Source organism: Heloderma suspectum, chromosome 1 (genome assembly GCF_057233095.1).
Source record: "Heloderma suspectum isolate Gila_16-S chromosome 1, 16-S_ref, whole genome shotgun sequence".
NCBI classification, from domain to species: Eukaryota; Metazoa; Chordata; class Lepidosauria; order Squamata; family Helodermatidae; genus Heloderma; species Heloderma suspectum.
In genome coordinates this window covers 119887580-119914448 of record NC_139458.1, presented here as the reverse complement: position 1 = coordinate 119914448, position 26869 = coordinate 119887580, and the positions used below count along the sequence as shown (strand labels likewise).

General features: G+C 40.4%; 1 protein-coding gene across 1 annotated transcript in view; it reads left to right on the top strand.

Annotated features, from left to right (window-relative positions):
* PIK3C2A (phosphatidylinositol-4-phosphate 3-kinase catalytic subunit type 2 alpha) overlaps window positions 1–26869 on the top strand; it is a 78115-nt gene that overhangs the window by 11083 nt on the left and 40163 nt on the right. Inside the window, exons 2-7 of the mRNA XM_084855030.1 lie at window positions 5899–7075; window positions 16749–16849; window positions 18999–19156; window positions 22217–22337; window positions 23867–23978; window positions 26563–26642. Of these exons, the coding sequence (XP_084711156.1) occupies window positions 5966–7075; window positions 16749–16849; window positions 18999–19156; window positions 22217–22337; window positions 23867–23978; window positions 26563–26642 (1682 nt within the window). The 5' untranslated portion in view covers window positions 5899–5965. The remainder of the gene's footprint in view (window positions 1–5898; window positions 7076–16748; window positions 16850–18998; window positions 19157–22216; window positions 22338–23866; window positions 23979–26562; window positions 26643–26869) is intronic.

Below are 26869 nucleotides of genomic sequence, written 5' to 3'. Positions count from 1 at the left end.
CTGTGGGACAAGATCTTTTCCATAAAGTTAGAAGGTGCCCCAAACATAATCTAGTCCAACCCCCTGCCAGTGCAGGAAATCCACACCTACAGGACTCCTGATAGGTGGCCATTCAGCCTCTGCTTAAAAATCTCTAACAAAGGAGAGGCCATCACCTTCTAAGGAAGTCTGTTCCACTGTTGAACAGCTCATACTGTCAGGAGTTCTCCATAATGTTTAGTTCAAATCGTTTGTCTCATAACTTGAACCCATTATTTCAGCTCCTGCCATCTGGGGCAATAGAAACCAAATTTGCTCTGTCATCTATGTGACAGTTCTTCAAATATTTGAAGATGGTGATCATATCACCTCTTAATTCTTTCTACCTCAAGCTAAACATAGCCAGGTCCTTCATCCATTCCTCTTAAGGTTTAGTCTCCAGGCCTCTCACTATCTTTGTCTCCTTCCTCTGGACATGCTCCAGTTTGTCGATATCATTCTTAAACTGTGGTGTCCAAAACTGGACACAAGTATTCCAGGTGAAATCTGACCAAAGCAGAATAGAGTGCGTAGTACCATTACTTTTCACAAGCTGAATCCTATACTTTGGGGGCTCTAATTAAAAAACTGATTTCATTATACCATCATACACAGCGTGGGAAACTTTGAGAGTATTTGCTATCAACTTGGTAACTAGATCTCTTTGTAACTGGCTCCACAAATTTGTTCTTTAGAATATGAGCTTCGATAATGCACAGAAAGTCTAGCAACAGTGCTTTGGTCTTACTGAAATGCAAGTGAAAGTAGGGAAGAACAGTAGAGCATAAGAGTTTGATCTATACTGGGGTGCCCTTCACTTCTTGAATTGTCCTTTAATGTCTGTATGTTATTGGATTAGATACAAATTGAGACCTTGAGTTCATTAGGCTAGTAACTTTTGCGGGCTTGTTTGCAAGACTAATATGTTAATAGTGTTGGTTTTATTTAGTGCATTGTAAAGTAAGAGTTCCAGGTACACCTTTTAAAAGTTATTTTTCAAGTTCACAGTCCTTCATTTATGAGATGTGTGTGTCTATTTTAGGAAGCAAGTTACATTGCTTTTGGTTTGGCTGAGGTCCTAGTTTGAAGTATTACAAGCAGGGCTGGCCCAAGACATTTTGCTGCCTGAGGCAAAGAACAAGATGGTGCCCCCTCCCATTCCGTGTACAAAAGCCAACTGGACTGGCAGTAGAATCTTTCATCAACACTGATAATGGTATAGTATGCTCCGCTGCAGCTGAAGATAGCAGGCTAGGTGGTACACAGTTCTCTCCTCCAACACCTTGCTTCTGCCTCTCAGCAGTTGCTGCCTAAGGCAACAGCCTCACTTTGCCTAATGGTATAGCCAGCCCTGATTACAAAAAATGGTGACATTCTTTTGTTTTTTCCTGCATTTAAGTACAGTGTGCATTGTATGAAGTTCAGTGCTTTGATCAGGTGCATTTTGTCATGCTGCAGTTTATCAGGTTGGGATGTACCTTTATTAAATTACTTCCTTTTCACTAGTTTGTATTACTTCTGTGGTCTCTGTTGTTCCAGTCTTATTTTTAGTTGTCTCAGATTTAAAATTATTCTTTTCATCTTGGGTTTAATCAGTCTGGTGAAAATAACTGAACATAAAATTGGAGGCAAATGTTGGATCATTGATAGAAAAAGTATATCTAAATATACTTTGGGTTTTCTTTGATTTAACTTCAGTAAGGGATAGGCTTTTGGCCTTCATTCAAAGAGACCCTTTAAATCTGTGCAACATAGCTTTTAATTCCTTAACTTCAGGTCCCCTGTGCCACATTGCAAGTGGTGTTTTAAATTGGGAGATTAAAAAAATTGCATGAGGTGCAATGATTTTAGAATGCTATCCTTTTTACAGAGGTCCACACAAGTGCTTCCCTAGGTTTGGGCCTATTATTACCAATAAAATTGACATTATTAATGAAAAGATCACATAACTTTCCATCAAATTGTATCAACTTTCTGTCAAAAGCTGGCATAGCATAGAGACTGGGGTACACATCAGGAAATCCCTGATTTGAATATTGCTGCTGCCATGAACTCACTATGTGGTTTTAGGCAAGCGACTATCTCTCAGCCTTTGTCTTCCCATCTGCAATATGGAAGATAAATCAGTATTATTAGCTTGCAGGGTTGTTGTAGCAATTAGGCCTGTGCAAGCTTTGGATTCGGAATTCTGAAGCATGGCAGCCATTTAGTGTGAAATCTGCCATTTTGTATTGCACAGGCTTAAGCCCTTGTGTGTATGATAGACTCCTGACTCAGGCCCCTCCCATATGGTAATTGCACTCCTCTGATTGGCCACTCCGTGGGACGGAGGTGATGGTGTAACTCAAAGTGATACCATGGTGCTGGAACGGGAAGTGAAACTGGCAAGAGACCAGTGGAGGCTGGTACTCCAGTGGCATGGGCTGTGTGACGATAGTCCACCATACTTCCCTCTAAAAAGTGAAACTAGACTCAGCCCTTAGGTCTGTCCCCAGTGGGGAAAAGAGAGACTGCAGTCCTGGGGGGAAGCAGTGCATGCTGACAGTGGGAGGTGTATGCTGGGAGTGGGAGGTGTTTTCCTTCCTCCATCTTAGGCATGTGCAACACTAAATGGCAGATTTCACACTAAATGGCTGCCATGCTTCAGTATTCTGAATCCGAAGCTTGCATAGGCCTAGTAGTGATTATAGCTAGATAATAACTAGGATCCTGAGTTTGTTTCTGCTGGTATGAGTGAAGTGTTCATGGGACACTCCTGACTTTGGAAGGGGAGGCAGCTCTCACCGATTTCCCATGCTGTCTTGTGCCCCCTAAAAATCTGCTCCTGAAGACTGGGGGACTCTCTGGAATAGTGTGGAGATATTGCAGGGGGAGGGGGGGAAATAGCAAAAATGTTTTCCTTGCCCACTTCTACCCGCAGGATGTTCTACTGAAATGTGGTCCTATCCATGAATGGGAGGAACTCTTCTGTTCATGGAAGCCTAGCTAGGAACCGAGCTATTTGGCCAGTTCGCACGTCAGGCAGCATTTCCTGGGTTGTTCAACCCAGGAATTGCGGGGTTGAGCAGAGTGCACAAGAAGTTTCCACTTTCAGTTTGTTTCGTTCCATGCAAACCAGAAATTCTGGGTTGTTTATGGGTTAAACAACCCAGAGTTAACCCAACAATTGCCCATGGTTTGTTGTTGGATTAATTCTGAATTGTTTAACCCATAAACAGCCCAGAGTTTCTGGGTTCACACGTCACGAAACATCCCAAGATCAGGGTTTTCTTGGGTTGTTAATTAAAAGCAGAAATGATGAGCTTGTGCACTCCACTCATTTCTGCAGTTCCTGGGTTAAGCTAGCAAACTAGGTCATTGTATTTAAGTGCTTTGAATATGTGCTACACAAACATTAAGTATTAAGTAAAACCAGTTTAACTTCCTTAAATAGAAACCAGAGCTATAGATAAAATTGGAAATATTTAATGTGATTTTTCTTCAAACAATAGTGATAGTGCTAATTATTGATAAGTTTTCAGCATACTGAAGGAAAATGATTGCTATAGGAAGCTGCAATAAGTAGATTATACATAAATGTTTATAATCATTTTAAGAAAAGTTAATCTGTTGTAAACCTAAACTTTTTTTCTTTTCCTTGGAAGTTCACTTTGTGTTCTTTGTGCTGTTGCTGCGTTTAGTTAACATGTAAAGTACTTCACACAATACTTCTCTACTTTGGGATCTGTAGTGCCTACTTGGGGCTTGTAATATGTTGGGAAGTAGAGGCATCGGTTGTTAAAACCTTGTATCAAACTTTTTCCCCCTATTACTAGTGGAGACAACTCTGTGGGAGAAACAGTGATACAATCAAGATCTAGTATTATATATGCCAGCACATCCCTGCCAGTTTTAACTGAAAGCCAAATAATGTTGTACTATGTGGTTTCAAAAGGATAAACTACAAATGAGGCCACAGTGTGACTTGCTGTGGATTAACTGTGACTGTTGCATTTGCTGGCTCACTCATTCCCTTCTCAACAGGTGGGGATCATATATGCAGTAGTGCCTGAGTCAAGGTGGATAGAACAACTTATAACTGTATATATTAAATGCTGCTTGGCAGGTGCTGTGAGATGGAATTATTGGAGACCTTGTTTGGGAGATGAGGTATAGCTTGGAGTGCACTTGCCTTCACTTTCTACTTCTGATCAAACCAGAGCAATGTGTGGAGATTGTAGCAGGATTGGGTGCCAGGAATGTTTGTTGAAAATTTATTTTGTCCTGAGCAGTGCAAAATGTATCATCTGGAAGTTGATAGGGAATGAATTAAGACCAGAAGAAGATACAATTTATAGCAACAAAAACTGTTGGCCAGTAAAAGCAGCAAGCTTCATTGCTGCTTGGAATCCTGTGGAAGTGCTTTAATCCAACTTGAACAAATTGTGAGGGGTCTGTCTGGTTTATTATAATTCCTTATGTTCCCCCCTATGCTAAAAAGCTTTGTGTCTAGTACATCAAACTCAAAAATGGGAATGAAAAACTTGAGTCATTCTACTTGCTGTGCAAACTTAGTTGCAGCTTGTTCGCTTTCTTTCATTGCGTAGCACTTTAACTTATTGGCCAGGCTGTGATAATTTAAATGGTATAAATATGACTGATAAGTGTTTGCATTCCATGAACATGAAGTGGCTGAAATTAAATACTGATGCAACCAAGCTGCTCTAAAGCATAGAGAATCCTTTAACATTAATTGATTGCAATATTAAGGCTTCTGAACCTATCTGGAAAATAATCTGTCACTATTTTCGTGTGTGTGTATACAGTTTATGATTATCTGTGGATTGTGGAAAAGGAATATTAAATCTGCTTTTAGCAGGCACTCTTCTCCCCACACCCCTGTTCTCCTATGACCTTTTTCTTTCTTTCTTGTATCTAGTCCCATGCACTCATCCACCCAATCCAGCTGTGGTGGGAGTAATGCAAGAAGGCTGACTAGATGTAATACTGATGCTAGTGAAGTTCTTAACATGGCCTGTTTGCCTAAAGAGTGTGTGTGTGTGTGTGTGTGTGCACGCGCGAGTGTGTGCATGTGAGGAAACCACCCCATACAGACAGGCAGGCTCTGTGTGGCTGGAAAGGAGGAGTTGTCCTAGCTACCCTAAACATTGGCCCAAATAGCAGGAAGTCAGTGGCTGCATTTTCTCTCCATTCTGCACCCATTCTCAGAGTACCCTCAGAACTCAGTCAGCTCTCATGACTCACCACATAGTTGTCTCATGTCCTCCCTCTGCTGGTGGTGGTGGGGGTCTGTCTTACAGATGAAAAGCCTGGTCTTCAAGGGAAACTGCTGGTTATGAACCAGTAGTTCTTGGGGCTGAGTAATTCAGTGATACGACAGGAAAACGCCTAGTGGCACAGAAATGATTTTAGTATATATTAAATTTATATGCAACTGGCATCGGAAACAAGGCAAGTGTAGTTGTTGAACACAGTGGGTGTAGTTGTTGAACACAGTGGGCCAGTTCGCATAATCACTGTGGGTTAAACAAACCATGGTGCATGCCAAACAGTTTACCCAACCAGGCACGGCTTGTGGTGTTGTCCGAACCCAGACAGCATCGTTTGTTGAGACGGAAATGACAAGCTGCACCTGGGCAGATGTTTAGGCAAATGGTACCTGGCACGCACTACGGCTCAAAAATAAGCCCCTGTGGCTTGTTTAACCCATGGTGATTACGCAAACCAAGTCAGCATTTGATTACATTTACAAATACAAGTAATAGATTGGCTCTAGTTCTTCAAACAACTGTAGAAGTCTGGAATCTTGAAATGGTAGATAAATGCAAAAGTAGTGATTTTGTAAGTACTTATTTAACGTGTGTTTTTTTTCCCCTCTAGTGCTACTGAATCTGTGTTCGAATATTCTTGGGCCAAAGATTTTCAGGAGAAGGGACAGGAATTGTTAATGGACATCTGCTTTTACGGCATGGCCCAGATATCTAGCAGCAGTGAATTCACACAATGTTCATCACCAACTTTGGGCACAAGGGCAAAAGAAGTGGACAAAGAAGAGGCATTGCAGATGGAAGCTGAGGCTCTGGCTAAGATGCAAAAGGAAAGAGTGGTAGCTGTTAATACACAAAGCTTTGATCATTTAAGCAGCTCCTGGCCAAATGTACAATCCCGTAGAAAACAGGACCATGATCTTATGGTGTTTCCAGAGTCTGATGCCAAGAAAAAAGTGGATGATAAGTTAAATGCAATTGATATAGAGAAACTTACCCATGCTGAGCTAGAGAAACTACTACTAGAGGAAAATTTTGAATCCCGCAAACCACCTACATTGCCAGCAACTCCTATTCTGAGCCCATCTTTATCTTCACAGTTTTATTCTAGCACTACTGTTCAAAGAGGACAATGGCCACCTGGATTGACTGGGCCTTCTGCTTGCACTGTACCTTCTCTTTACCCAGCACCCTCTTACAGTAAACAAGTTGGTATCTTTCAGAATGGCTTCCATCCAGGTATGTCCACTTACCAGTCTACAAAGCCTATTTATCTTAGTCTTCCAGAGAGGTCCCAGTACATTTCATACGCACTACCAGCTACTACAACTTTCCATCCACGAGGAAATTTACCTGTATATCATTCAACACTTACCCCTGAAATGGCAAAAGTATTTGATAAGATAGCAAGAACTTCAGAATTTCAAAAAAATGGGAGATCAAGCACAGACTTAGAAGTGACTGGTGCTAAATCTACAATTAATTTGCCAACCTCTGAAAACTCCAATGATATTAGTAAATTTGATTGGTTGGATTTGGATCCTTTAAGTAAGCCAAAAGTGGACAGTATGGATATATTGTATACTGCAGAAGAATGTGGAAAGGTGACTTGTAGTACAGTTGTAGAAGATCCTTGGGATGCTGTGCTGCTGGAGGAGAAACCCCCAGGAAAATGCCATCTTGAAAGAAAAGTTAGTGGGAAATCTACTTCTGGGGCAACGGTTACAAGAAGTCAGTCTTTAAACATTCGAACTGCTCAGTTTGCTAAGTTACAGGGCCAAACATCACAGGTAAAACATATCCTGAAAACCTATTTTCACTTCGAAGCTGAAATTTTATAACTGGCTATACAAGGTTGTATTACAGAACTCAAATGAAGAATTTGCCCCCCCCAGTAATTCTACAAATAATTGATTATTAGAACTTCCAGGAAATTGTATCAGGATGTTACTGTGTGTGTTTTGTATTATTTATTTACCATTGTTTTTAGGTGCCTCTAAGGGTGGAACCATCTCAAAGTGGCATATAAGATAAAAGGAACAATGCAAAACAATTATTTAAAAAAAACAGCGATTATAATAAAACCAGTAGTCCAGAAATTAAGAAAAGGTCAGTGAAAACTGGTGGTCCTTCAAAACTTGCATGAAGACCTGCAAAGGAGGGGCCTGACAAACACCCAGTGGAAGCTCATTTCAGAGATGTGGGGTTACTTCTGAAATGACCATCTCCATTGTGCTCACCAGCCTAAACACCCTTTGCAGTGGGCAAGTGAGAAGCCCCTCTGCTGATGATCTCAGGGTGCAAGCAAGGTGGTACAAGAACAAATTGTAGGTTAACTGGATTGTTTAACCTATAAACAATACAGAGTGTCCAGGTTCATACCGCCATGCTAACAACCTACATACGGAGAGTTTGTAAGTTGTTTTTTGAAACTGGAAATGGCTTGCACATCCCTGGAAATCATGGGTTAATTAGTTTGCCACCATGATGCGCATACCAGGTCGCAGTCTCAGTGCTTTGGGATAATTTGGGGCAAGGGATTGGAGTCAGAGGATGCATGCTTCACTGTGCAAATTTCCCAACCTATTTTCAGTTTCCACTGCAGGATACCTTAAGCTGTTATGGTTTTGCTCTGTTCTCAACTGAAAGAATAGTTAGAGTGGTGCTTAATTAGAAGGAGCATGTTCCCCACAATCCTAAATTATTTATTTAAAAGATTTCTATACTACCCTTCATCTCTTGAGATTTCAGGATGGTGACGATATAAATAACAGTTTTAGAAACCTAATACAGTACAATAAAAACTAATATTGAATACCTATAATAAAGAACAGCAATAAAAATTTTAATTACATTTAGTTACACAGGCAGACTGCGAGGTTATAAAGATTAAAATGCCTGTAACAAATGCCCTGGCGCCAAAAAGATTGTAAATTAAGTGCCAGGTATATTTCTTTAGAGAGACGATTCCAAAGCTGGGGTGCCATCACAGAGAAAGCTCTCTCCTTTGTAATTAATAGCACACTTTCAAAGGCACTTGGAATAGGGCCTAAGCAGAAGATCTTAAGAAACAGGCAGGCTGGAATGGGAAGAGTATGGGCTGTATTCACTGCTGCCACAGCACTAGCACTAATGGCATTGTGCTAGTATAAACCAGTACTAGTGGAACGTCATTAATGTTTGCTAGGCAAAAAGGGAAAGCGGCAATTTGGCAAACTGCACTACCAAAATTTGGTGGCTGCTCAGTGCTTTTTCCCTTTGCCTAGCAAGTGCTAATGACATTGCTTTAGTGTAGGTTTATGCTAGCACTGTGATAGCACTGGATTCTGCCCAATAAATCCCACCCAGACTATTCTAACATCAAAAAGATTGGAGCAGCCTGGACTGCGGTGAGTGAGGAGATTAGAGGCTGGGGATGCCCACTCCAGAGCTTGTATCCACAAGCCTTGATCTTCCCCCATCCAGATGCTTTAAGCTGTAAGGACCAATCCCCTCCCCCCAATAACTCACCCTCTTTTCCATGCCTACTGTGTGGCAATAAGTCTTGTATTTTTAAGAAAAGGAAAAGAATTCTAAAAAATAAATGTAATATTTGTCTGCGTACCTGGACCCCTGATTATGTAAAAACCACATACTTGTGGGACTCTGGTCTGTCAGTAGCCCTGTTTTGCTGCCCTGGTGATAAGCACAGGGCTGTAGCCATTCTGGAACAGGAGACCAGGACTCATGGGATGGGGAGTAGTTTCAAGATGAAGAGGGGGAAAGGGGGGAAAAGAAGTCTTTCCTACCAGTTCTATATAGTGCTAAAGAAGTCGAACTCAGGGCTGACTTCCAACTTCATATCTGAGTGCTTTTTTGCTATATAGCAGTGGTATGGGGGTGGGAGGTTTCTAAAGAGTAGAAAAGGGAACAGGTGTCATATCCATATAGTGCACTGAGGGATATCCAACTTCATTGTTTGTATCCCCCTGACTGTAATCCCCCCACCCCGAAACTGTAGTTGTTAGGAGCACAAGCAAGCCAATACCCTCTCCACCCATTTTCTTTCCTCTCCATCTTCAAGTGACACCCTCAATATTCTGTGCCTCTTCGAGGCCAATGAGCATGCATCAGGCTGCTTTTGGGGGTTATTTTCATGTTCTTTAAATACAAACTAATATTTCTATTTATATATGCAGAAAGTCTTCTCAGTATACAGAAACTACTACTTTGTGGGTGGCTGCATTTGACTGCTGAACTGATAGGCACAGGACCACCAAATTTGGTATTGGAAGGGATGATGATGGTGATGCAGTTTAATAATTGTCCAAAACTTATATGCGTGTGACTGTTATTAATTGTGTTATGCACTTTGACTTGGATCTTGAAATCACTTATTCCTAAAGTCTCATCGACATCACATATAGCCTACTTGTGAGAAAGTGGTTTCAGGATTACTGCCATAGAATCTCTGGTAATTATACAGAGCTGCTGTAATCAAATACTTTTGCTGAAAATAAACGTATCTAGATATTTTTCCCCTTGCAGACAGATTTTCTTTTTTTAATTGGGATTCATGACATCTCTCATATCCTATTTCACGCACTGTTGATGGACATAATATGCGTTGTTAGTATATTAAAAAGAGAATAACCTAATATGCTATGCTTCTAAAACTTGATGGGAAAAAGAGGGAGGAACAGTGAGCACACAAGCATGGCCAAACTGATGGCTTGTCTACAAAAGAGGAAGCTGTGTGATTTGTCTTGAGTGTTAGGAGGAACTAGATATTTAAGTTCCTTGTATGAACAGAACATTGTCTGGCGTAGGAATAAAGGTTTACTACTCAGCAGGACAAAGTTTCTGCTGAACAAAACAAACTCTTGAGATCTGGTATGCTTACATCTCTTCTCAAAAAAGGCTGATTTTTTTTATTTTTTTTTTACCAATGTAGGCTCTTCACTAGTGGTGGGCATAATAACTCTTACCACCCTTCACTTTTTTTATCATGACCACATCGGATCTCTGATTCTACTGGAGTATGCGTTATATGTATATGCCATGAGAAGGTGGTCAGTTGAACCATAAGGAGTTGGATTTCTTAGTTCATTTTTATGCATAGCATTTAGTTTTTTCTGGGGCTGATTTGCTTCTGGGGCTAATTTGTTTTTATTTTTTGCCTTAAACTATCTGCATGCTGCAGATAGCTCAGTTCTTAGGTTATGCCAGAAATCTAACTGCTGCATGGTTCTTTTATGAGCTCTCTCTATATGTTTTTAATCTGATGGGGTTTTTTTATCATGTGTGTGCAATTGTTCTGTCTTTTAGCATTTTTATTCTAAGCTGTCTTGCTAGGGCTTGACCTAAAAGACAGGATAGAAATAAATGTCAGATAACTTTGACTGCCCTTACAAATTTGGGATTTTTGATACATGAATTAAAAATTCAAATGTCAAGTATTAAGTTGATCTGAGACTTGTGAAGATGGACATGTGAAGTTCATGAATTTTTAAAAATCTAGCTACAGAGTATAATTGTTATGCTGATCCAGACCATTAATCCCTCTAATTCAGCATTCACTCCTGGCAATGAAACTCATGAATCAGTTGTCGGTTAAATGTAGCAAACTCCCTAGCGCAGGAGCTGTTACTGCTCAAATTAAGTTAATGTCATGTTCACTTGTGATGTTGAAGCGCCATGTGGTATCTTCATAAATTAAATCCTTACTCTAGTCTCAATTCACTTCTAATGGCTGTGCAAACCTTCAGTTTTTACATGTGTTTCTTGTTCATTTCTTCAACACTGAAATGTCATATTCTCGGAAACTTTGATGGAGTGGAAAATAACATGTTTTTTAAAATCATAACATACTACAATGAATGTTAGCATATTGAAAAGTGAGGAGAACCCGTTTCTCCATGTTTTAAAAATCACATATCCATTACAATTGAATCATGTTTACTTGGAAATAAAATCTGTGAGGCTTACTTCAAAGTAAGAGTGCTTAGTTATACCTTACACTAGTAATAAGATTGGAACTACTACTGTTTAAAGCTTGTGGGAGGGGAAAGTTTTATATGTGGTTTCTGAGTTTTGGTGGGTTTAAAAAAAATTGTTCATGTTTGCAGAAGTCACTGTTTGTTTATAGCTGACTTCACATGTCAGGTTGCGGTTCATTTATACAAGTGGTTCCTAACCATTTCCCCACTACCTCCCACTAAGAATGCAACATCACTGAATCCCCCACCCACCCCCAATCACGCTGCAAGTAAAAAATTAGGACATAAAAACATCACTCTAGACAAGGCAATTTCATTCTGATATATAGGTATATTTATGATATATGCATACGATGCACAGAAAGTAAGGCTGGGTGAGTAGTTGTGTAATTGCTCTCAGGTGGTAGAATGGAGAGATGGGAAAAGATGGAAAATGAAGCAGTGGGTTCTGGAAGCTCATACAGATAAGAGAGACATGGGTTTTCAAAAGTGCCAATTTTTATTTCAGCCCATTTGGCACTTCTTTGAGAACCTGTTTCTCCTTTGTTTTTGTTGCTATTAAAGTGCCCGCTCTGGTCTTTCTGAACTTTCATCACGTGTACTTAGTCCTATTGTAATTTTTTATTATTATTATTATTATTATTATTTTATTTTGCCCGAAGCAGGGAGGGGGCATTCCTGTTCGGTTTCTCTGTGCTGTTTACCACTTTTTTAAAAGTCCTGCCAGAGAAATCTAGGATTTGGGATTTTATCCTCAGGATTGGATAAGTGGTATACAATAATTCTCCTCCATTAGCTGTCAGAAGCCACTGTAAGAGGGTATAAGAAGAGGCTGCCTAAAATCCTGAATGCCCCTATTCCCCCTGCCAAATTTCTGAATGCCTCCCAAGATTTATAGATTTTCCTCTGGGGGCTGTATGGCTCTGGTTAAGAATCACTCGCTTATCTTTTCAGGTTAACCACTCAACATTAGAGTGGCTGTAAAAAGAAACAAATATACTTGTATCTAATAATGACCTTCCGTATCCCACCCCAAGTTAATTGTTACTCCCTTTACTGGGCTTTGATGCTGCATTAAAAATTAGTGCAATAGTTACACAGGGTCAAAAACTAGCACCAATAAATAGGCTTGAGGAAACATTGGCTCAGTTCAGATGTAACCTAAACCATAGTTTAGCACCGTACAAATAAGGCTGGATCAGCCTTGGTCTCATGCACTCCCTCTTCCCTCTACTCCAGGCAGGTGCAAGGAGGTGATTGGAAGCATCTGCTTCCTGGTTTAAACTAATTGCAGTTTATCCTTACATCCAAATCAGGTTTTCTTTAACTATGGTTTATTGAAACAGTCCAAAATTAGGCTAGCTAAGGCTCAGTTGTGTAGTGCTAAATTATGGTATAGCCTCATATCCAAACTGGGCCATTACCTCATCCAGTTGAGGACACTGCTCACAATGGGAAAACTGGAAGCATTACTGTAGGGTAGCAGCGCTCATCCCTCTGCTCATCACAAGGATTGTCTTCTCATCAATATGTACCTTTTCTCCTATTGCTGCTACGCATTCACTATTGCTGGTGTATTTGTTTTAGGGTAATGGAGCCCCAGAAGAATAACTTTTTTCCCTTCTGTCTTAAGTGGGGGGAGGGAGAAAGCAACAATTATTGCAGAAGAATGCTGTTGCGGAAATGGTGTGAAACAGGCGAGGGAAGCAGCACTAAGACAGATAAATTGAAGAGAGACCAAGCTTCTTTTTAAATGGAAATTATGTGTTTTTGTTTAAATTGTGTTTTTGTTGGTACATAAAGTCAGTATACTGATTGGGTTAATTGATATAAGTTGACATGCGAGGGGTAGAGTGGATAATTAATCCTATATGAAACTATTATAATCTAGAACACCCTATAATAGAACACCCTTCCCCAACCTGATGCCCACTCCCATCATCCCCAGCCACCATGGCCTACAACCCATCTGGAGGGCAACAGATTGGGGAAGTCTGATATAGAAGGAGGAAGAATGGATGAATTATGGATGAATTTGTACTGTTAATTGAGTCTTATATGTGATTTAAAGGCAATATATAATCTAGAATCATAACTGGAAGGTGATGATTCTCAGCCTGATGCCCTAACTAAAAGCAAGATTTTCTGCAGATATTTTGGATTTGCGGAGCTTGTTTACTAAAGCTTATTTATTGCCCACTTGTCTGTTTCCCAGTCCCCATTACAAAGTTTAAGGAAACGGCAGACAGGTAGAGATAGTTGGAGTATATGTGCTTAACTGTGGTTGCCACTGTTCCCAATTTCACTGAAATTAGCATAATAGCAAGTTTGTGGTTACCAAAACCCTGCCTATCCCCTAGAAGGTAAGTGCTTTTGTGTCAGTCGGAGAACTGTGAAGGTTCTCTGGCCAACTATGAAATAAGGTCAAGGATAATTCCCACCCCTTTCTCCAGATTCAAGCTTGAAAAGGAGGGCTGGACTTAATCCATGTTGTGCTATACTTGGTTCACAGATGATCATTAGCCCTTCTTCTGAGCTTGGATCTTTGGAGTGGGGGTGGGGAGGAATAGTCCCTGCAGTCATACAGTGCTTCTGAGGCCTCCAAGCTTGGATGTTATTGGACCTAGATAAGAAATAGTTTGATGCTTTACATAGTACAAACAAGTGGCTCATGTTTTGTGCAACAAGCTCCTGTGTTATTCCAAGACTAAGGATCCAAGACTAAAATGCATAAAAGCCATTTCTTGGACAGAGCATTTCCAGAATTTTCCCAAATTGCACTGAATATATACTTGCTGTCTTTCAAAGGTCTGTGCAAATTTTGGTCAAACTGTTGTTTAGTGTTATGTGAACAAGCCTTGGGCTCATGCACTTCCACCCTCACCTATTCTACTCTGTCATAGCCATGAGAAGGAAATTGGAAGTATTTGCTTCCATTTTCAACCAACCACAGTTCGTTATGTCTGGGACAAACTGTGGTTAGTTTTACTATGGATTGTCTGAACAAGCCAGCTTCAAATCTGGCTTGTTCAGATCAATAATAGTTAAAACTAACTGCAGTTCCCAGTTCAGACATAACAACAAAATGTAGTTAGCTGAAAATGGAAGCAAATGCTTCTGATCTTCTCTTGGCTACACCAGAGAGGGAGAGGGGTGGGGGGAGCAGGCTCCTCCTCCATGTAATGCTAAACCACAGTCCAGTATCCCTATGGGCAATTTCTTGTAAATAAATATCACTTCCTATTATTTAAATCCAAAGATCCATATGTAACAAGAAGGCACCTGGGGGCTCCTCCAGAGTAAATTTGATGTGGCATAGGGCTGCATCTGGGGAGTAAGTCCTATGTGGAGATCTTACGGTTTCAGCTCAAGATAATCATTTTGCTACTAGCTGGTTTAGTTGATACCCCACAATATGATAAAAGGCAGACTAGGGGCAACCTAGTTTCATTATTTCCTATTCAGTAAATAGTCTGGTTTGTCTAGTTATATGCTGCTATTCATAGTGCACTTTGGCACTGTTAAATGGGACATTTCCTGCTGTGGCATGATCATGTGACACATGTGCTTTAAATCAGAAGCAAATGTGTGATTAAAGTAGCTGGCATGAAAGTGGCACAGGTGGCAGGAACTATGGAGCTAAAGCGACTCCTATTTTCAAGTTGTTCATACTGCCTTGTATGAGTTACTTGACTTGACTAATAGCAGCTGTATAAATGTTTGTTCAAGTCTTTTAATAACATGAATAAAATGTTCCACTGACTTTTGAAGCATCTTACATCTTATTTCAAAACTTAGTTCCACAAGAATGCCATTGAGTTTTATATCTTGGAAATTAGAGGGAAAAGCCATAAAAACTAAGACTATTTTAAGACTACATAATTAGAACTAAGAATGTTGTTGCTAGAGTTCATTTAGCAGAAGTTCCATATCATATTCCATTCCACTTGCTTGAATTTTGAAGATGGAATCAGCACAAAATATCCTCTGTGTGTGTGCGTATTGTTATTTCACCATGTTAGGTTTGAGTCTACATATTTCTAAAAGGATTTAGTGGGAATGATGTTTATGTCCTAGTAGGATGTTTAAATAAGACTTCTCCATATTGTGTCGACATGTGAAGTGTAATTAATATGTATATACCCCCCCATCCCCACGGTGTATAGTATATATGACAGAGAAAACAAATAAATGCATCCTCAGGTAGGTAGTGAATGATTGCAGTTAGTAAACTTCTATCCAGATTAAAGAGGAAATCTTTTGAGAGGCAGAGTCATTAGATGGAAAATTCTTCAGAGATTTGCACCTTTGTCTCTATCATTGTGATATCACAAATCATCCTGCTTACAGAATAATTAAGATCAAATCTCCTGCTTTTAAATTTAACACATGCAGTTTTTGCTAATCTAGTGGTAAAAGTGAGGGTTACTATCATCTCAAGACATTCATAGCTCAATGTATAAATGGCTATAAGCTGGAGGTGAACTGCAGTGTTCGTAGTTACTTGAAGATTTGCACTAAATGGTATTACACATCTATCTGTAAGGTAAATAGGTTTGTAATTAATGCCTTATGTCCAGTATGTCTTATGAGCAGCTCAGTCCCAACTTAAGCTATTACAGTGCAGTGCAGAGTATCACAATAGCTAGAATTGGCATCCTTTCACTGGCAAGTGTAGTAGTCGGACAGCTCCCTTCCACTTGTCTCTGCAAGCCCCTGAGCCCTCCTTCCACTGCTGTAGTAATCTGATGTTGCAACTCTGAAGGCTTGTTGAAAGGATAGAACTACTCTGAACATAGCATAGAATGGGTATTAATATAGAGACACATTACAGTGAAGGAATTACTGCCGAAAACCTTATTTTCAAATACAGAAAGCACATGTTGTGGCCACACTATTTTGAATCTAGGCTACAGTTGGGTCTTCAGTCTCTTCATAGCTTTGAGGACAGTTTGAACACTGGAATATTTATCTTGGGAAATAGATTAACATGGGTTTGCTTACATGTATGGATGATGATGATTAAGAAGAAGAAGACTGCATAACATATTCTTATATTTGTTCAGATATTATAGTAGAGCTCAACCCTTTTCAAGTAACGTTACCTTAATTACATAAGGATCTGTTCTGAAATTAGTTACCTTTGCTTCAGGTAGACCCGTGTCATATGTGGAGCAGGGGAGCAGAAATCCATATCTACTTGGAAAGTCCATTTTGTAATAAAATTGGGTTGACTATAAACTGCTGTTGAGTTGTCAGTAATAAATTTCAACTGTGTACTTAAATCAGTGCAATTTTGCTATTAGTACAAAGCAAGCCGATAATAACAATATTTCTATACATAGCCATTTTCATGAATCTCATTAGACTGTTTAGCAGCTTGCTTGCGATCTGTATAGGCCAGCATTCTAATTATAACTGATTTTTGGAAGATGTATAGGTGTTGTGTCTATCACTGCTTGACTTCTTTATCCTTAAATTTCAGACAGACAGTGGGACCAGTAGCCTGCTAACAAGAAATAAACTTCTAAAAAATGTAGAAGGGCAAAATCAAGAACAAGCAGCATTTTGTGATGCCATCGCAAAGTAAGCAGGAGTTTAGTGCAAACTGACTCTATGTAATACCAAGTGGAGTATGTGTACCTCTTTAAGGAAGGAAATATCAGCACTGATTTCATTCCTTAGTTACAAGATAAGACTTGGATATTTTGTTTCAGGTGGCGATCATGTATGCCTTGGTCAAATGCCCATTCAACCTGTTATAACTTTTTTCACTAGTTTGGTCAACTTAAGAGAGGATAAAGGCAAACATAATTTTGTTTATACAAAATAGTAGCAAAGTGGCGAGACTGATTTCTGAATTAACTGCATATAAATCTGTGCGTGGCAGTTTTAGCCATTCCACTATTCTTGCAATACAAGCGGAGCCCTGCAATAAAATACTGCAGGGTGTCCAGTTGCTCTGTGTGTGTGTGTGTGTGTGTGTGAGAGAGAGAGAGAGAGAGAAAGAGAGAGAGAGAGAGAGCGAGCACAAAAATTAGCATGAAAGACAGTAGTCCTTTCTCCAATGTGGGTCTTCATGTGCATTTTTTAAAAGTTTTCCAACATTTAAAAGTGCAACCAATCTGCATGTAAGTCAGTTGTCTGTGATGTTTCTGCATGGAACTGAGTGCTTCACTTGCACGGGAAGAGGTCTGATGGGGTGATTTAAGTGGAGTGGCCTTTGGTGCAACCTTCAAGGTATGGAGGATTTTTGACTGGGAATCCAAACCAGCCCCAGCCCCACCTCTGATCTATTAACAGTAGACTACATTACAGTACTGCTTCTCTCTCAGAACAGCCCTCCAATCTGCAATAGGAATATAAACAGTGAACTACACTGCAGATTTGTTGTATACTACTCTCTCAGACCAACCTGGAATAGGGGATCTGATGCCTCTGGGCAACACTGCAGAGTTGTTTTAAACTACTCAGAGCCTGACCTGCGGTATTTGGCATGAACTACACTGTAGGGTTCTCAAAAGCCATTCTTTCCCAGGCACAGTCCCCTCTTCCAACCTGCAATATGGGGACAATAAACTCAAATTGCTTTGGAATTTGCACTAGCAGGTTTATTTTTAAATGTTTGACACTAAATTAGGACTTAGAGGTGAACAGGAGCTCTTCTCTTTGCTGCTACCTTTGGGGGGTGGGGGGTGGGGAGCAGGCTGGACACAACGGTGCCCAGTCTTGGCTATATTAAAATAATCTTGGACTATTCCATTGATTTCTATAGGCAGCTCTCACTTCTGCTCATGGAAACGTTTAAAAATAGCTTCATAATGTGAACCAGGAAATGACCTATCCAGACAATGAGATGATTCTCTCTGTGCTTTTTCTTTCTGTGTCTCTTACTCCATCCTCCTTTTCCATGATACTCCATTCCATTCCCACACCCCACCCCTGGTTTTCCATTTTTCCCTCCCAACACTCAGTCAGCATTCTTTGGCCACTGAGCATGGGCAGTACTCACTGGGCTGTTTTGAGACATTTCTCCCTTCCCCTTAGGATTTTTTCTGAAGATTTTTATACTTATGCAAACCTTGGGATTCTCCCAAACCTGCTGATGCCTCCCTCTTTGTGTGTGTGTGTGTGTGGGGGGGGGGGGGATTTTGGCTACGTAAGCAATGGCACTCAGACTTGAACACTGAAAATAGAGAGAATGATTGCAAAACTATCCCACTGAGAGGTGGCAGGGGATTTTGGCTACGTAAGCAATGGCACTCAGACTTGAACACTGAAAATAGAGAGAATGATTGCAAAACTATCTCACTGAGAGGTGGCAGGGGTAAGAGGGGTAGCATTAATATGCTAGAATTTCTCTGATTGCATAATTTCTTTCAAAGTGGATTTGTATAAACGTGTTCACTTTAAATACTGATTCAGGGATTTCTTGTATATAACTGGGGGAGGTGGTTTGAGAATGATAGAGTATTCGACTTCTAGGGATAGGTGGCTAATAATTGGCCTGATAGAATAGTAAAACAGTGTTTAAATAAAACAAGTACTTGATCCTGACTATGTTTACTCAGTAAGTAGCACTGATTTCAATGGGAATTCTATATTAAGTATATCTAGAATTGCAGCCTGATTCACTTTGTAGTGCTTATTTGATGTTTTCATTTTTTTTCTACTGCTGTAAGCATTGTTATTTACCTTCATCAGAACAGGAGATTTATATACATATTGCTTACAGGTTGAGGACCACGTTTCACCATAGCAATCATAATACAAATTCAGGATTTGTGTTGAGTCCAGTCATGTTGCAAAGAAACATCAATGGAGAGAACTCTAGCATCAAGATTTCAATAGAAATTGAAGGTTTCCAACAGCCAGTGACATTTACATGTGATGGTATGTGTGTTTTCATTGTTGTAAGTGTGCGTCGATAGATCAAAATATTAAGGCAAGATGATAGTTTCTGTTTCTGTAATTAGTTGTATCCTAAATTATTAGCAGTCATGAGAATAGTTATTATTTCACAGTTTATTTTAGCTGCTTGTAAATATCATAGGACAAGGTTCCCAGCTAACAAAATGTATCTGATTAATGGTGACAGTCTCAGGAAACTTTTAGAGGGGCAGGCTTTTTGCTAGTTTCTTTTTACTGGAGCTAATTTAAACTTTTCAGCTCTGTTGTCATTCCATTTTACGGCCTGGTTCCAGTTATGCATGTTATGTCCATCAGGATTAAGGTGGGCTGTGCTATCTAGCCCAAAAGCAGAACAACATGCTGGTTCTCACTCCCTTACATGGCAGGTTCCACTCCCATCAGGAAATATTGGGGGAGGGGGACCTCCAAAGAGTGGTCTGCAATTGCTCAAGGGTTCTGGGAAAATATGTCATTGCCTGATGGGGACCCATTGTTAGAGAAAGAATGTGCCTTCTAGTTTTTCAACCCTTTGGGTGACTCACCCCAGCTCACCTGCAGAGCCTAGAAGATGCAGAACTGTCATGCAATAGCATGCAATGACCTGCTTCAGGGGGCATCAGAGAGGGATACATGAAGCATGAATTTGTGGTGCAGTGTTGACCCTAGAAGAGTGTGTGGGTGAGCGGGGGGAATGTCATTTGGACTCTAGGTAGAAAAATGCCATGGCAGGACAGGATGGTGTCTGGCCCCCAAGAAGTTGACTGGAGGGAATTCAGACCGCCACATGAGGAAGTTCACTGTCCCTAATCTACAGGCTTCTGTTCTAATATAATATTTTACTATCCAAATAATTCCAGCTACTCTCTTAAAGCAAATAATTACAACAAATTATTAAGAACAAATCGTTTCCCTTGTAGCTGAAAATTTGTACAGGGTCTGTCATTGATCTTTTTATAGTGAAACCCCAGAAAGTAGCTGCATGTTGTGACATGATCCCCAGATCACCCTGATAGTGACCGCTCCTCTAAGAAGTCACTTTGTGCTAGAATCTTCTGTCCCCAAAGTACCTCTGCTTTTGAATGAGCTGGACATAGTTGGAAGGGGAAACTCACCATAATCCCACTGAAGAGAGAGTTGCAATGCCAGATTCTGAACAAGTTTCTAGTGAAGAAATCTTGTTCATTTCCCTAGAGGAGAATGCAAAAGGGTGCAACTTGAAGCCACAGTGGTGCCACAGTACATAGCTGCAAGCCAGAGCATTTTTTACTTATAAATTCCCTGCAAAATTACATAAGCACTAATGATTTATTAATTTATTCAGATTTCTTTGGAAATATAAGGACACAATTCAACTATGGACTTCAGATTACCTTCAACTATTCTTGGGAGCTCTCCCAGGTTCTGCAGCATGCTGACCAGCTGCTGCCTAGAAATTGGATCTCTGCTATTAGGATACCTGCTAATTCATACAGTCTTGCTGCTAGTTTCTTCCTGCTTCAGGCCAGTGTACTTGAGATTTTATCCAGCACACTTTGGGCTCTTGACCTATCCAGAGCAGGGACACCATGAATCTATAGTGGGGATTAAACATTTCTGCTTGGAATTAGTAGTCCAGCAATATGTGGTAGCCACTGAGCCTGTCCCTCCCCAAGTTCTCTGCATGTGCCAGAGGACTCAGAGGGGACAAGCCTGGGATGTCACTCTTGGCATGAAGTGAAACATACAGGAGGACTTGGGGGTTTTCTCACGTTGTGCTGGGCTTGTCCCAAGGCAGTTTCTCTTAATTCTTATATGGGCACACTAGCAACTATTTTTTTGTGGACACCTAGGCAGTCTTCACCACTGCCCAAGTGCCAGCAGGACCCACCACTTGCACAATGGAGATTTAGCGCTTCAAATAGGAATGGGAAACAACTTGTTTCTGGAACAGGGCAGACCAGTTGTCCTGATCTGGAAACAAGCATTTCTGCTCATTTTAGGGCTTCCTTTATGAAGCACCAAATCCCTGTGCGTGGGTCCTTCTTGCACAACGGAATCGGCAGCAGCACAGTGGCCCTGTTGGATGCTACCCTTAGTGTATAGCACTAAAAGACCCCAAGTGCTATGATGCAGTAAACACTTACTGGTTTATTGTGATATAAGGTTTTGTAGATACCAGCCTAATTAAGTGGTATCTGATGAACTTAGTCTTGGGTTACAACGATTGAATTAGATCCTTAATCACCAAGGTGCCACAGGATAGTGTCTTTGGATAGAAGTTATGCATATAATCTTATTTCCAGGTGAGTTCTTTATTCGCTCTTCACAATTAAAAAAACCTGCCCTGAGCTTGAAGCAAGTTGTAACAGTTTATTGTTAAATTTCTATCTTGGCATTCTTTGTAATTAAAATCAAGACACCCTACAAAATTAACACTAGAATATAATGAATGCTAAAAAATCTCTCATCTAATGATCTATGAAAATGCTTGGTAGTGAGCCCCTCAAATTCTGTCCTAGATAAATGTATCTCTTAATTGTTGTAAGCCTGACTCTTAACTGTACATTTAGAAGAATAGGTCACTTATTGGAACTTGCAGTTGAATATTCTGGTCTTTTGACACTACTTCTGGGTCCACCTACCTTATCTGACAACCCTGCTATTTTTTCCCCTGGGCTTGCCAAGCCTGTTGCAGCTATGGAACATCAGCTATGCTTTTAGTTTCCTTGAATGAATTAGTTGTTGCAGAGCAAGTCAGCTTTTGCTGTTTATACGGCCTCCTCAAATCTCCAAATACAATATTTAAAAAAGTCTACATTTTCTCTGAGCCAAAACCCAAGGCAGTCTGTAGAAACAGGGTACTTTGTACTAGTGCTCTCTGATCAACAAATCCACATAATAGAATCCTTTGTGCTAATATGGCAAAGCAGACATGAAGGCTGTATATTTCAATATAAATACTTGCTCCAAACTCTGTTAAACAGAAAAAACACAAGCAGTTACGACAGAACAAAACTGTATTATCTTTACTACTTTCTGTTGTGTCCCTCTTCCTCTAAACAGCAAGTTCTCCAGTTGAGCTTATCATAATGCAAGCGCTTTGCTGGGTGCATGATGACTTGAATGATGTAGACATTGGCAGTTATATCTTGAAAGTTTGTGGAGAAGAAGAAGTTTTACAGAAGTAAGTAGGGTTTTTTTTCCTATCAATGTTTAACTGCTTAGATCATCATTACTGAGGGTAAATCATTCTTAAGTATTAAACTATGTGAAGTACCTTCAGTCTTAAATTGGAGCTGGGCTAACTGAGCAGTAGAAATTAAAGTGTATGTTTGCTGTAGCTGTTAACTTGAAGTTTTTTCATTTGGACACAGCCTATTCTTTTTTAAGAACTTAGTAAATAGAGGGAGCAATCCTACTGGGATAGGAAGCCACCTCTGAACTTGGAGGTGACTGCCTATCCAAGGCAGGGCAGGAAAAGCACGGAGGGGATCGTCCCCTCTGCACTTCTCCTGCCCTGCATTTGTGGCTAGAGAGCTGATTTTGGCTGTCTAGCCACAGGAAGTCGGAGCAGGGGAAGCGGCGGCCGGATGACACGTTGGATGTGTCGTACCGGCATTTCCGAGTTCCCTGCCCTGGCATGGCCCCAGGAACGCCCCGTTTTTGCTGCTCCGCACTCCTGTTCGGAGCATGGGGCCATTCTGCACTGCCTGGAAGGTCAGTTCTCAGGGAATGGGCTCAGAGGTCGGTTCCCGGGAACCGACCTATCCTATGGTCATCTAGCCGCTGACTAGCGGCCATAGGATTGCGCCCTTAGAAAACTTCATGTTATAGCCATACATTGCCCAGTTTGTTTAAATTCAAGTTTTATAAAAGTCATAGTAGCTTCAACAACCTTAGAAGCTATCACCATTGATATGTGTCATGTTCTCAGAAGCAGAACCTGGTTTTGCTTTTGGGGTTTATCTGAGAATGATGGCTCCTTGCAAAAGTATATACCTGACTCTTATTTATTTTAAAGATAACATAAAGTTCTTGTCACCTTTTTGTTTACTGCAACTTCTTTGTCAGATCTTGACCTATGGGTCAGTTAAGGAGTTATTCCATTTAGTTATGCCATCGCTTCAAATTCTGCCATGCATGCTGAAGAAATGATTCAGTATTGTGTAGCATAGAGAAGGCAAAGATAGGAATATGAGTTCTCTGTTCCAAGTACAAATACTAAAAGAAATGTGCAGGTTTACTTGTGGCTGTAGTTATTTTATTTGAGAAATGTGATTGATCAGGGTCCATTCATGCTTTACATGGGACTGGCATTCCAACCATAGACTATTCCTAACATGGGCACAGCCAGAAATGCATAACCTCTTAACCATAAGCCTTTCAAACCAGGGGAAGCTGGATTCAAACTCTGGTTTAAAGCTAACTATATTTAGTATTAAATCTCCGTGCAAATACAGTACTAACGCTAAAAGGGAGGGGTGGGGGACTAATATGGGAGAGAGGAGGAGGGAGGACATAGGCCTACAAGGCACGCCCCATCTTTTAACCTTGGTTAAGAGATTGGGAGATGTTATGTCTGCACTGGATCATAATATTGACTTCTAGATTCTAGGCACCATTTTTTAATTTTTTTTTTTGCAGGAAGATGTTTTTAAAAGCTCATTGCAAATTTGAAATGGTAGGTAACCACAACATTCATTTATTTAACAGTACGCACAGTGTTGGAAGCCATGAATACATTCAGAACTGCCGAAAGTGGGATATAGAGATTAAACTGCAGCTCTTGACTCGTAATGTTATATGCAGAGATCTGGCACGAACAGTAAGTACAAAGTAAACATGCATTCTCAAAACAACCATGGTTTACTGATTTCATGCATATTATTGAGAGTACACACATTCCTTGCTCTCACTCTGACTTGGAACTGAAGAATAACCAAATTTATTCTTGTTATATATACCAATTAAGATTTTTTTTTAAATCATTGCAGCCCCTTACTTCTGTACAAGAAGTAAGGAAAGATAGTGATCCAAGTTGTGTGTATATTGTATCATATTCCCAAACAAAATACATCACTGTTTCCTAAACAAAGGATTTTTTTGGTCATTTTCAGCATGTTGAGATGATAATCTAATTTTCTTGGTAAGTTTTTTTAGCTTTTAAGAAACTGCAGTAGTCTTTCTTGAATCTAATTCAAGAAATAGGAAGGTTCCTTCCCTTTTTTGTTACAATAAATTTCAAACAGTCCTACTGAAATACTTCAGCAGATTTTTAAGCCAACTAAACATCAGCCATTCTCATCTTGCAAGGTTCTGCTTTCACAGAAGATGGGTTGCAAATTTACCCAGCACCTTAGAGGTCAGGGGACCCTTAGAACTGCAGTCATCACTACAGGTGGAACCAAAAAATGCAAACTCCCTGCTCACACATACGAACTTTGGGTATATGCATGGAGCTCTTTAGATCCTGGACTATGCCTTAAAAAAAAGTCTTTGTAGAGGTGAAGTAGTCTCATTGGTGAAGCTAAAGGTGAAGACATCAGTGAAATTGAACTTGTGAATTTGTGATCAAAATTGTGGTTTTGTGATTTTAAAATGCTACATTTATGCATGCTGAGCAAAGTCAGTAGAAATGTGAGGATGCTATGAAACACAGTAGGTTTTACAGCCACCCTTAAGTAGAATATTTAACCCTTCCTGGGCAAGGTGCTTGAGCGGGTGGTTGTAGGACAGCTCCAGGCACTCTTGAATGAAACGGATTATCTAGATCCATTTCAATCGGGCTTCAGGCCTGGTTTTGGAACGGAAACTGCCTTGGTCGCCCTGTGGGATGACCTCTGCCAGGAGAGGGACAGGGGGAGTGCGACCCTGTTGATTCTCCTGGACCTCTCAGCGGCTTTCGATACCATCGACCATAGTATCCTTCTGGATAGGTTGTCTGGGTTGGGAGTTGGAGGCACTACACTACAGTGGTTCTGCTCCTACTTGGATGGCCGATTCCAGAAGGTGGTGCTGGGGGATTATTGCTCTGTGCCATGGCAATTGTGCCATGGGGTTCCACAGGGCTCTATTTTATCCCCCATGCTGTTTAACATCTACATGAAACCGCTGGGGGAGGTTATCCGGAGGTGTGGGCTGAGGTGCCATCAATATGCGGATGACACCCAGCTCTACCTCTCTTTTTCATCAAACCCAGGTGAGGCAGTGGCTGTTCTGAACCAGTGCCTGGGCACGGTAATGGACTGGATGAGGGCTAATAAACTGAAACTCAATCCAGACAAGACGGAGGTACTGTTAGTGGGTGGTTCGTCTGCCTGGCTAGGTGATATTCAACCTGTTCTGGAGGGGGTTGCACTCCCCCTAAAGGATCAGGTTTGTAGTTTGGGGGTGCTCTTGGATCCAGAACTGTCACTTGAGGCACAGGTGAACTCAGTGGCACGGAGCACTTTTTATCAGCTTAGGCTGGTATACCAACTACGCCCTTATCTGGACACAGATAGCCTAGCTACAATTATCCATGCTCTGATAACTTCTCGTCTGGATTACTGCAATGCGTTATACGTGGGGCTGCCTTTGAAAACGGTCCGGAAACTTCAGCTGGTCCAAAATAGGGCAGCAAGATTGTTAACAGGGACTGGCCTGCGAGCTCATATTATGCCAGTACTTTTCCAGCTGCACTGGCTGCCAGTCCATTTCCGGGCCCGATTCAAAGTGCTGGTGTTAACATTCAAAGCCCTTAACGGGTTGGGGCCAGGTTACCTGAAGGATCGCCTCCTCCCACGTGTGCCTGCCCGGACCTTAAGATCATCATCAGCGGCCCTTCTCCGTGAGCCCCTGCCAAAGGAAGTGAGGCGGGTGGCTACTAGGAGGAGAGCTTTTTCTGCTGTGGCACCCCGGCTCTGGAATGAGCTCCCTAGTGAGGTTCGCCTGGCGCCTACATTGTACTCCTTTCGGCGCCAGGTGAAGACCTTTTTATTTTCCCAGGCTTTTTAGCTTTCTAAATTTTTATCTTTGCTGTTTTAAATCTGTATTTTAAATTCCTGTACTGCTGCTAGGTTTTATTGTGGTTGTATTGTTATATTGTGGTTTTAATGTTCTATATATTTTAAATTGTTTTATTGTGTGTTGTTTGGTTTTAATTTTTGTGAACCGCCCAGAGAGCTTCGGCTATTGGGCGGTATAGAAATGAAATAAATAAATAAATAAATAATATTGAAAGGTAGAAACGAATGTACTTCTCTGTATTTAAAGAAGACAGGAGAAATGCCAAATTTTTCATTTTCTAAACTCAATCAAAAAAGCAGTTTGCTATCCATGTGTAGATTACTTTTTTGAGTTGCCTTTATGTTTAGAAGAACCAGGTGGAATATTGGTAATGAAATAACTTGCATATTTCCTGTTGTTAGGGAGATGATGATGAGACATCAGTAGATTTGACCAAATATCTCTGTCATGCAGAAAAACTTTTCAAAGAGAGCATTCAAAGGTAACCACTATGTCATAATATCCTTTGTAATCAAACTAATTTATTTATTATTTATTAAATTTATTTTATTTATTATTAAATTTATTTTATTTATTTATTATTAAATTTATTTTATTTATTTATTATTAAATTTATTAATCGCCCATCTGGCTGGTCACCCAGCCACTCTGGGCGATATACAGTGTATAATAAAACAGTTTAAAACAATAACATTCTACAATAAAAAC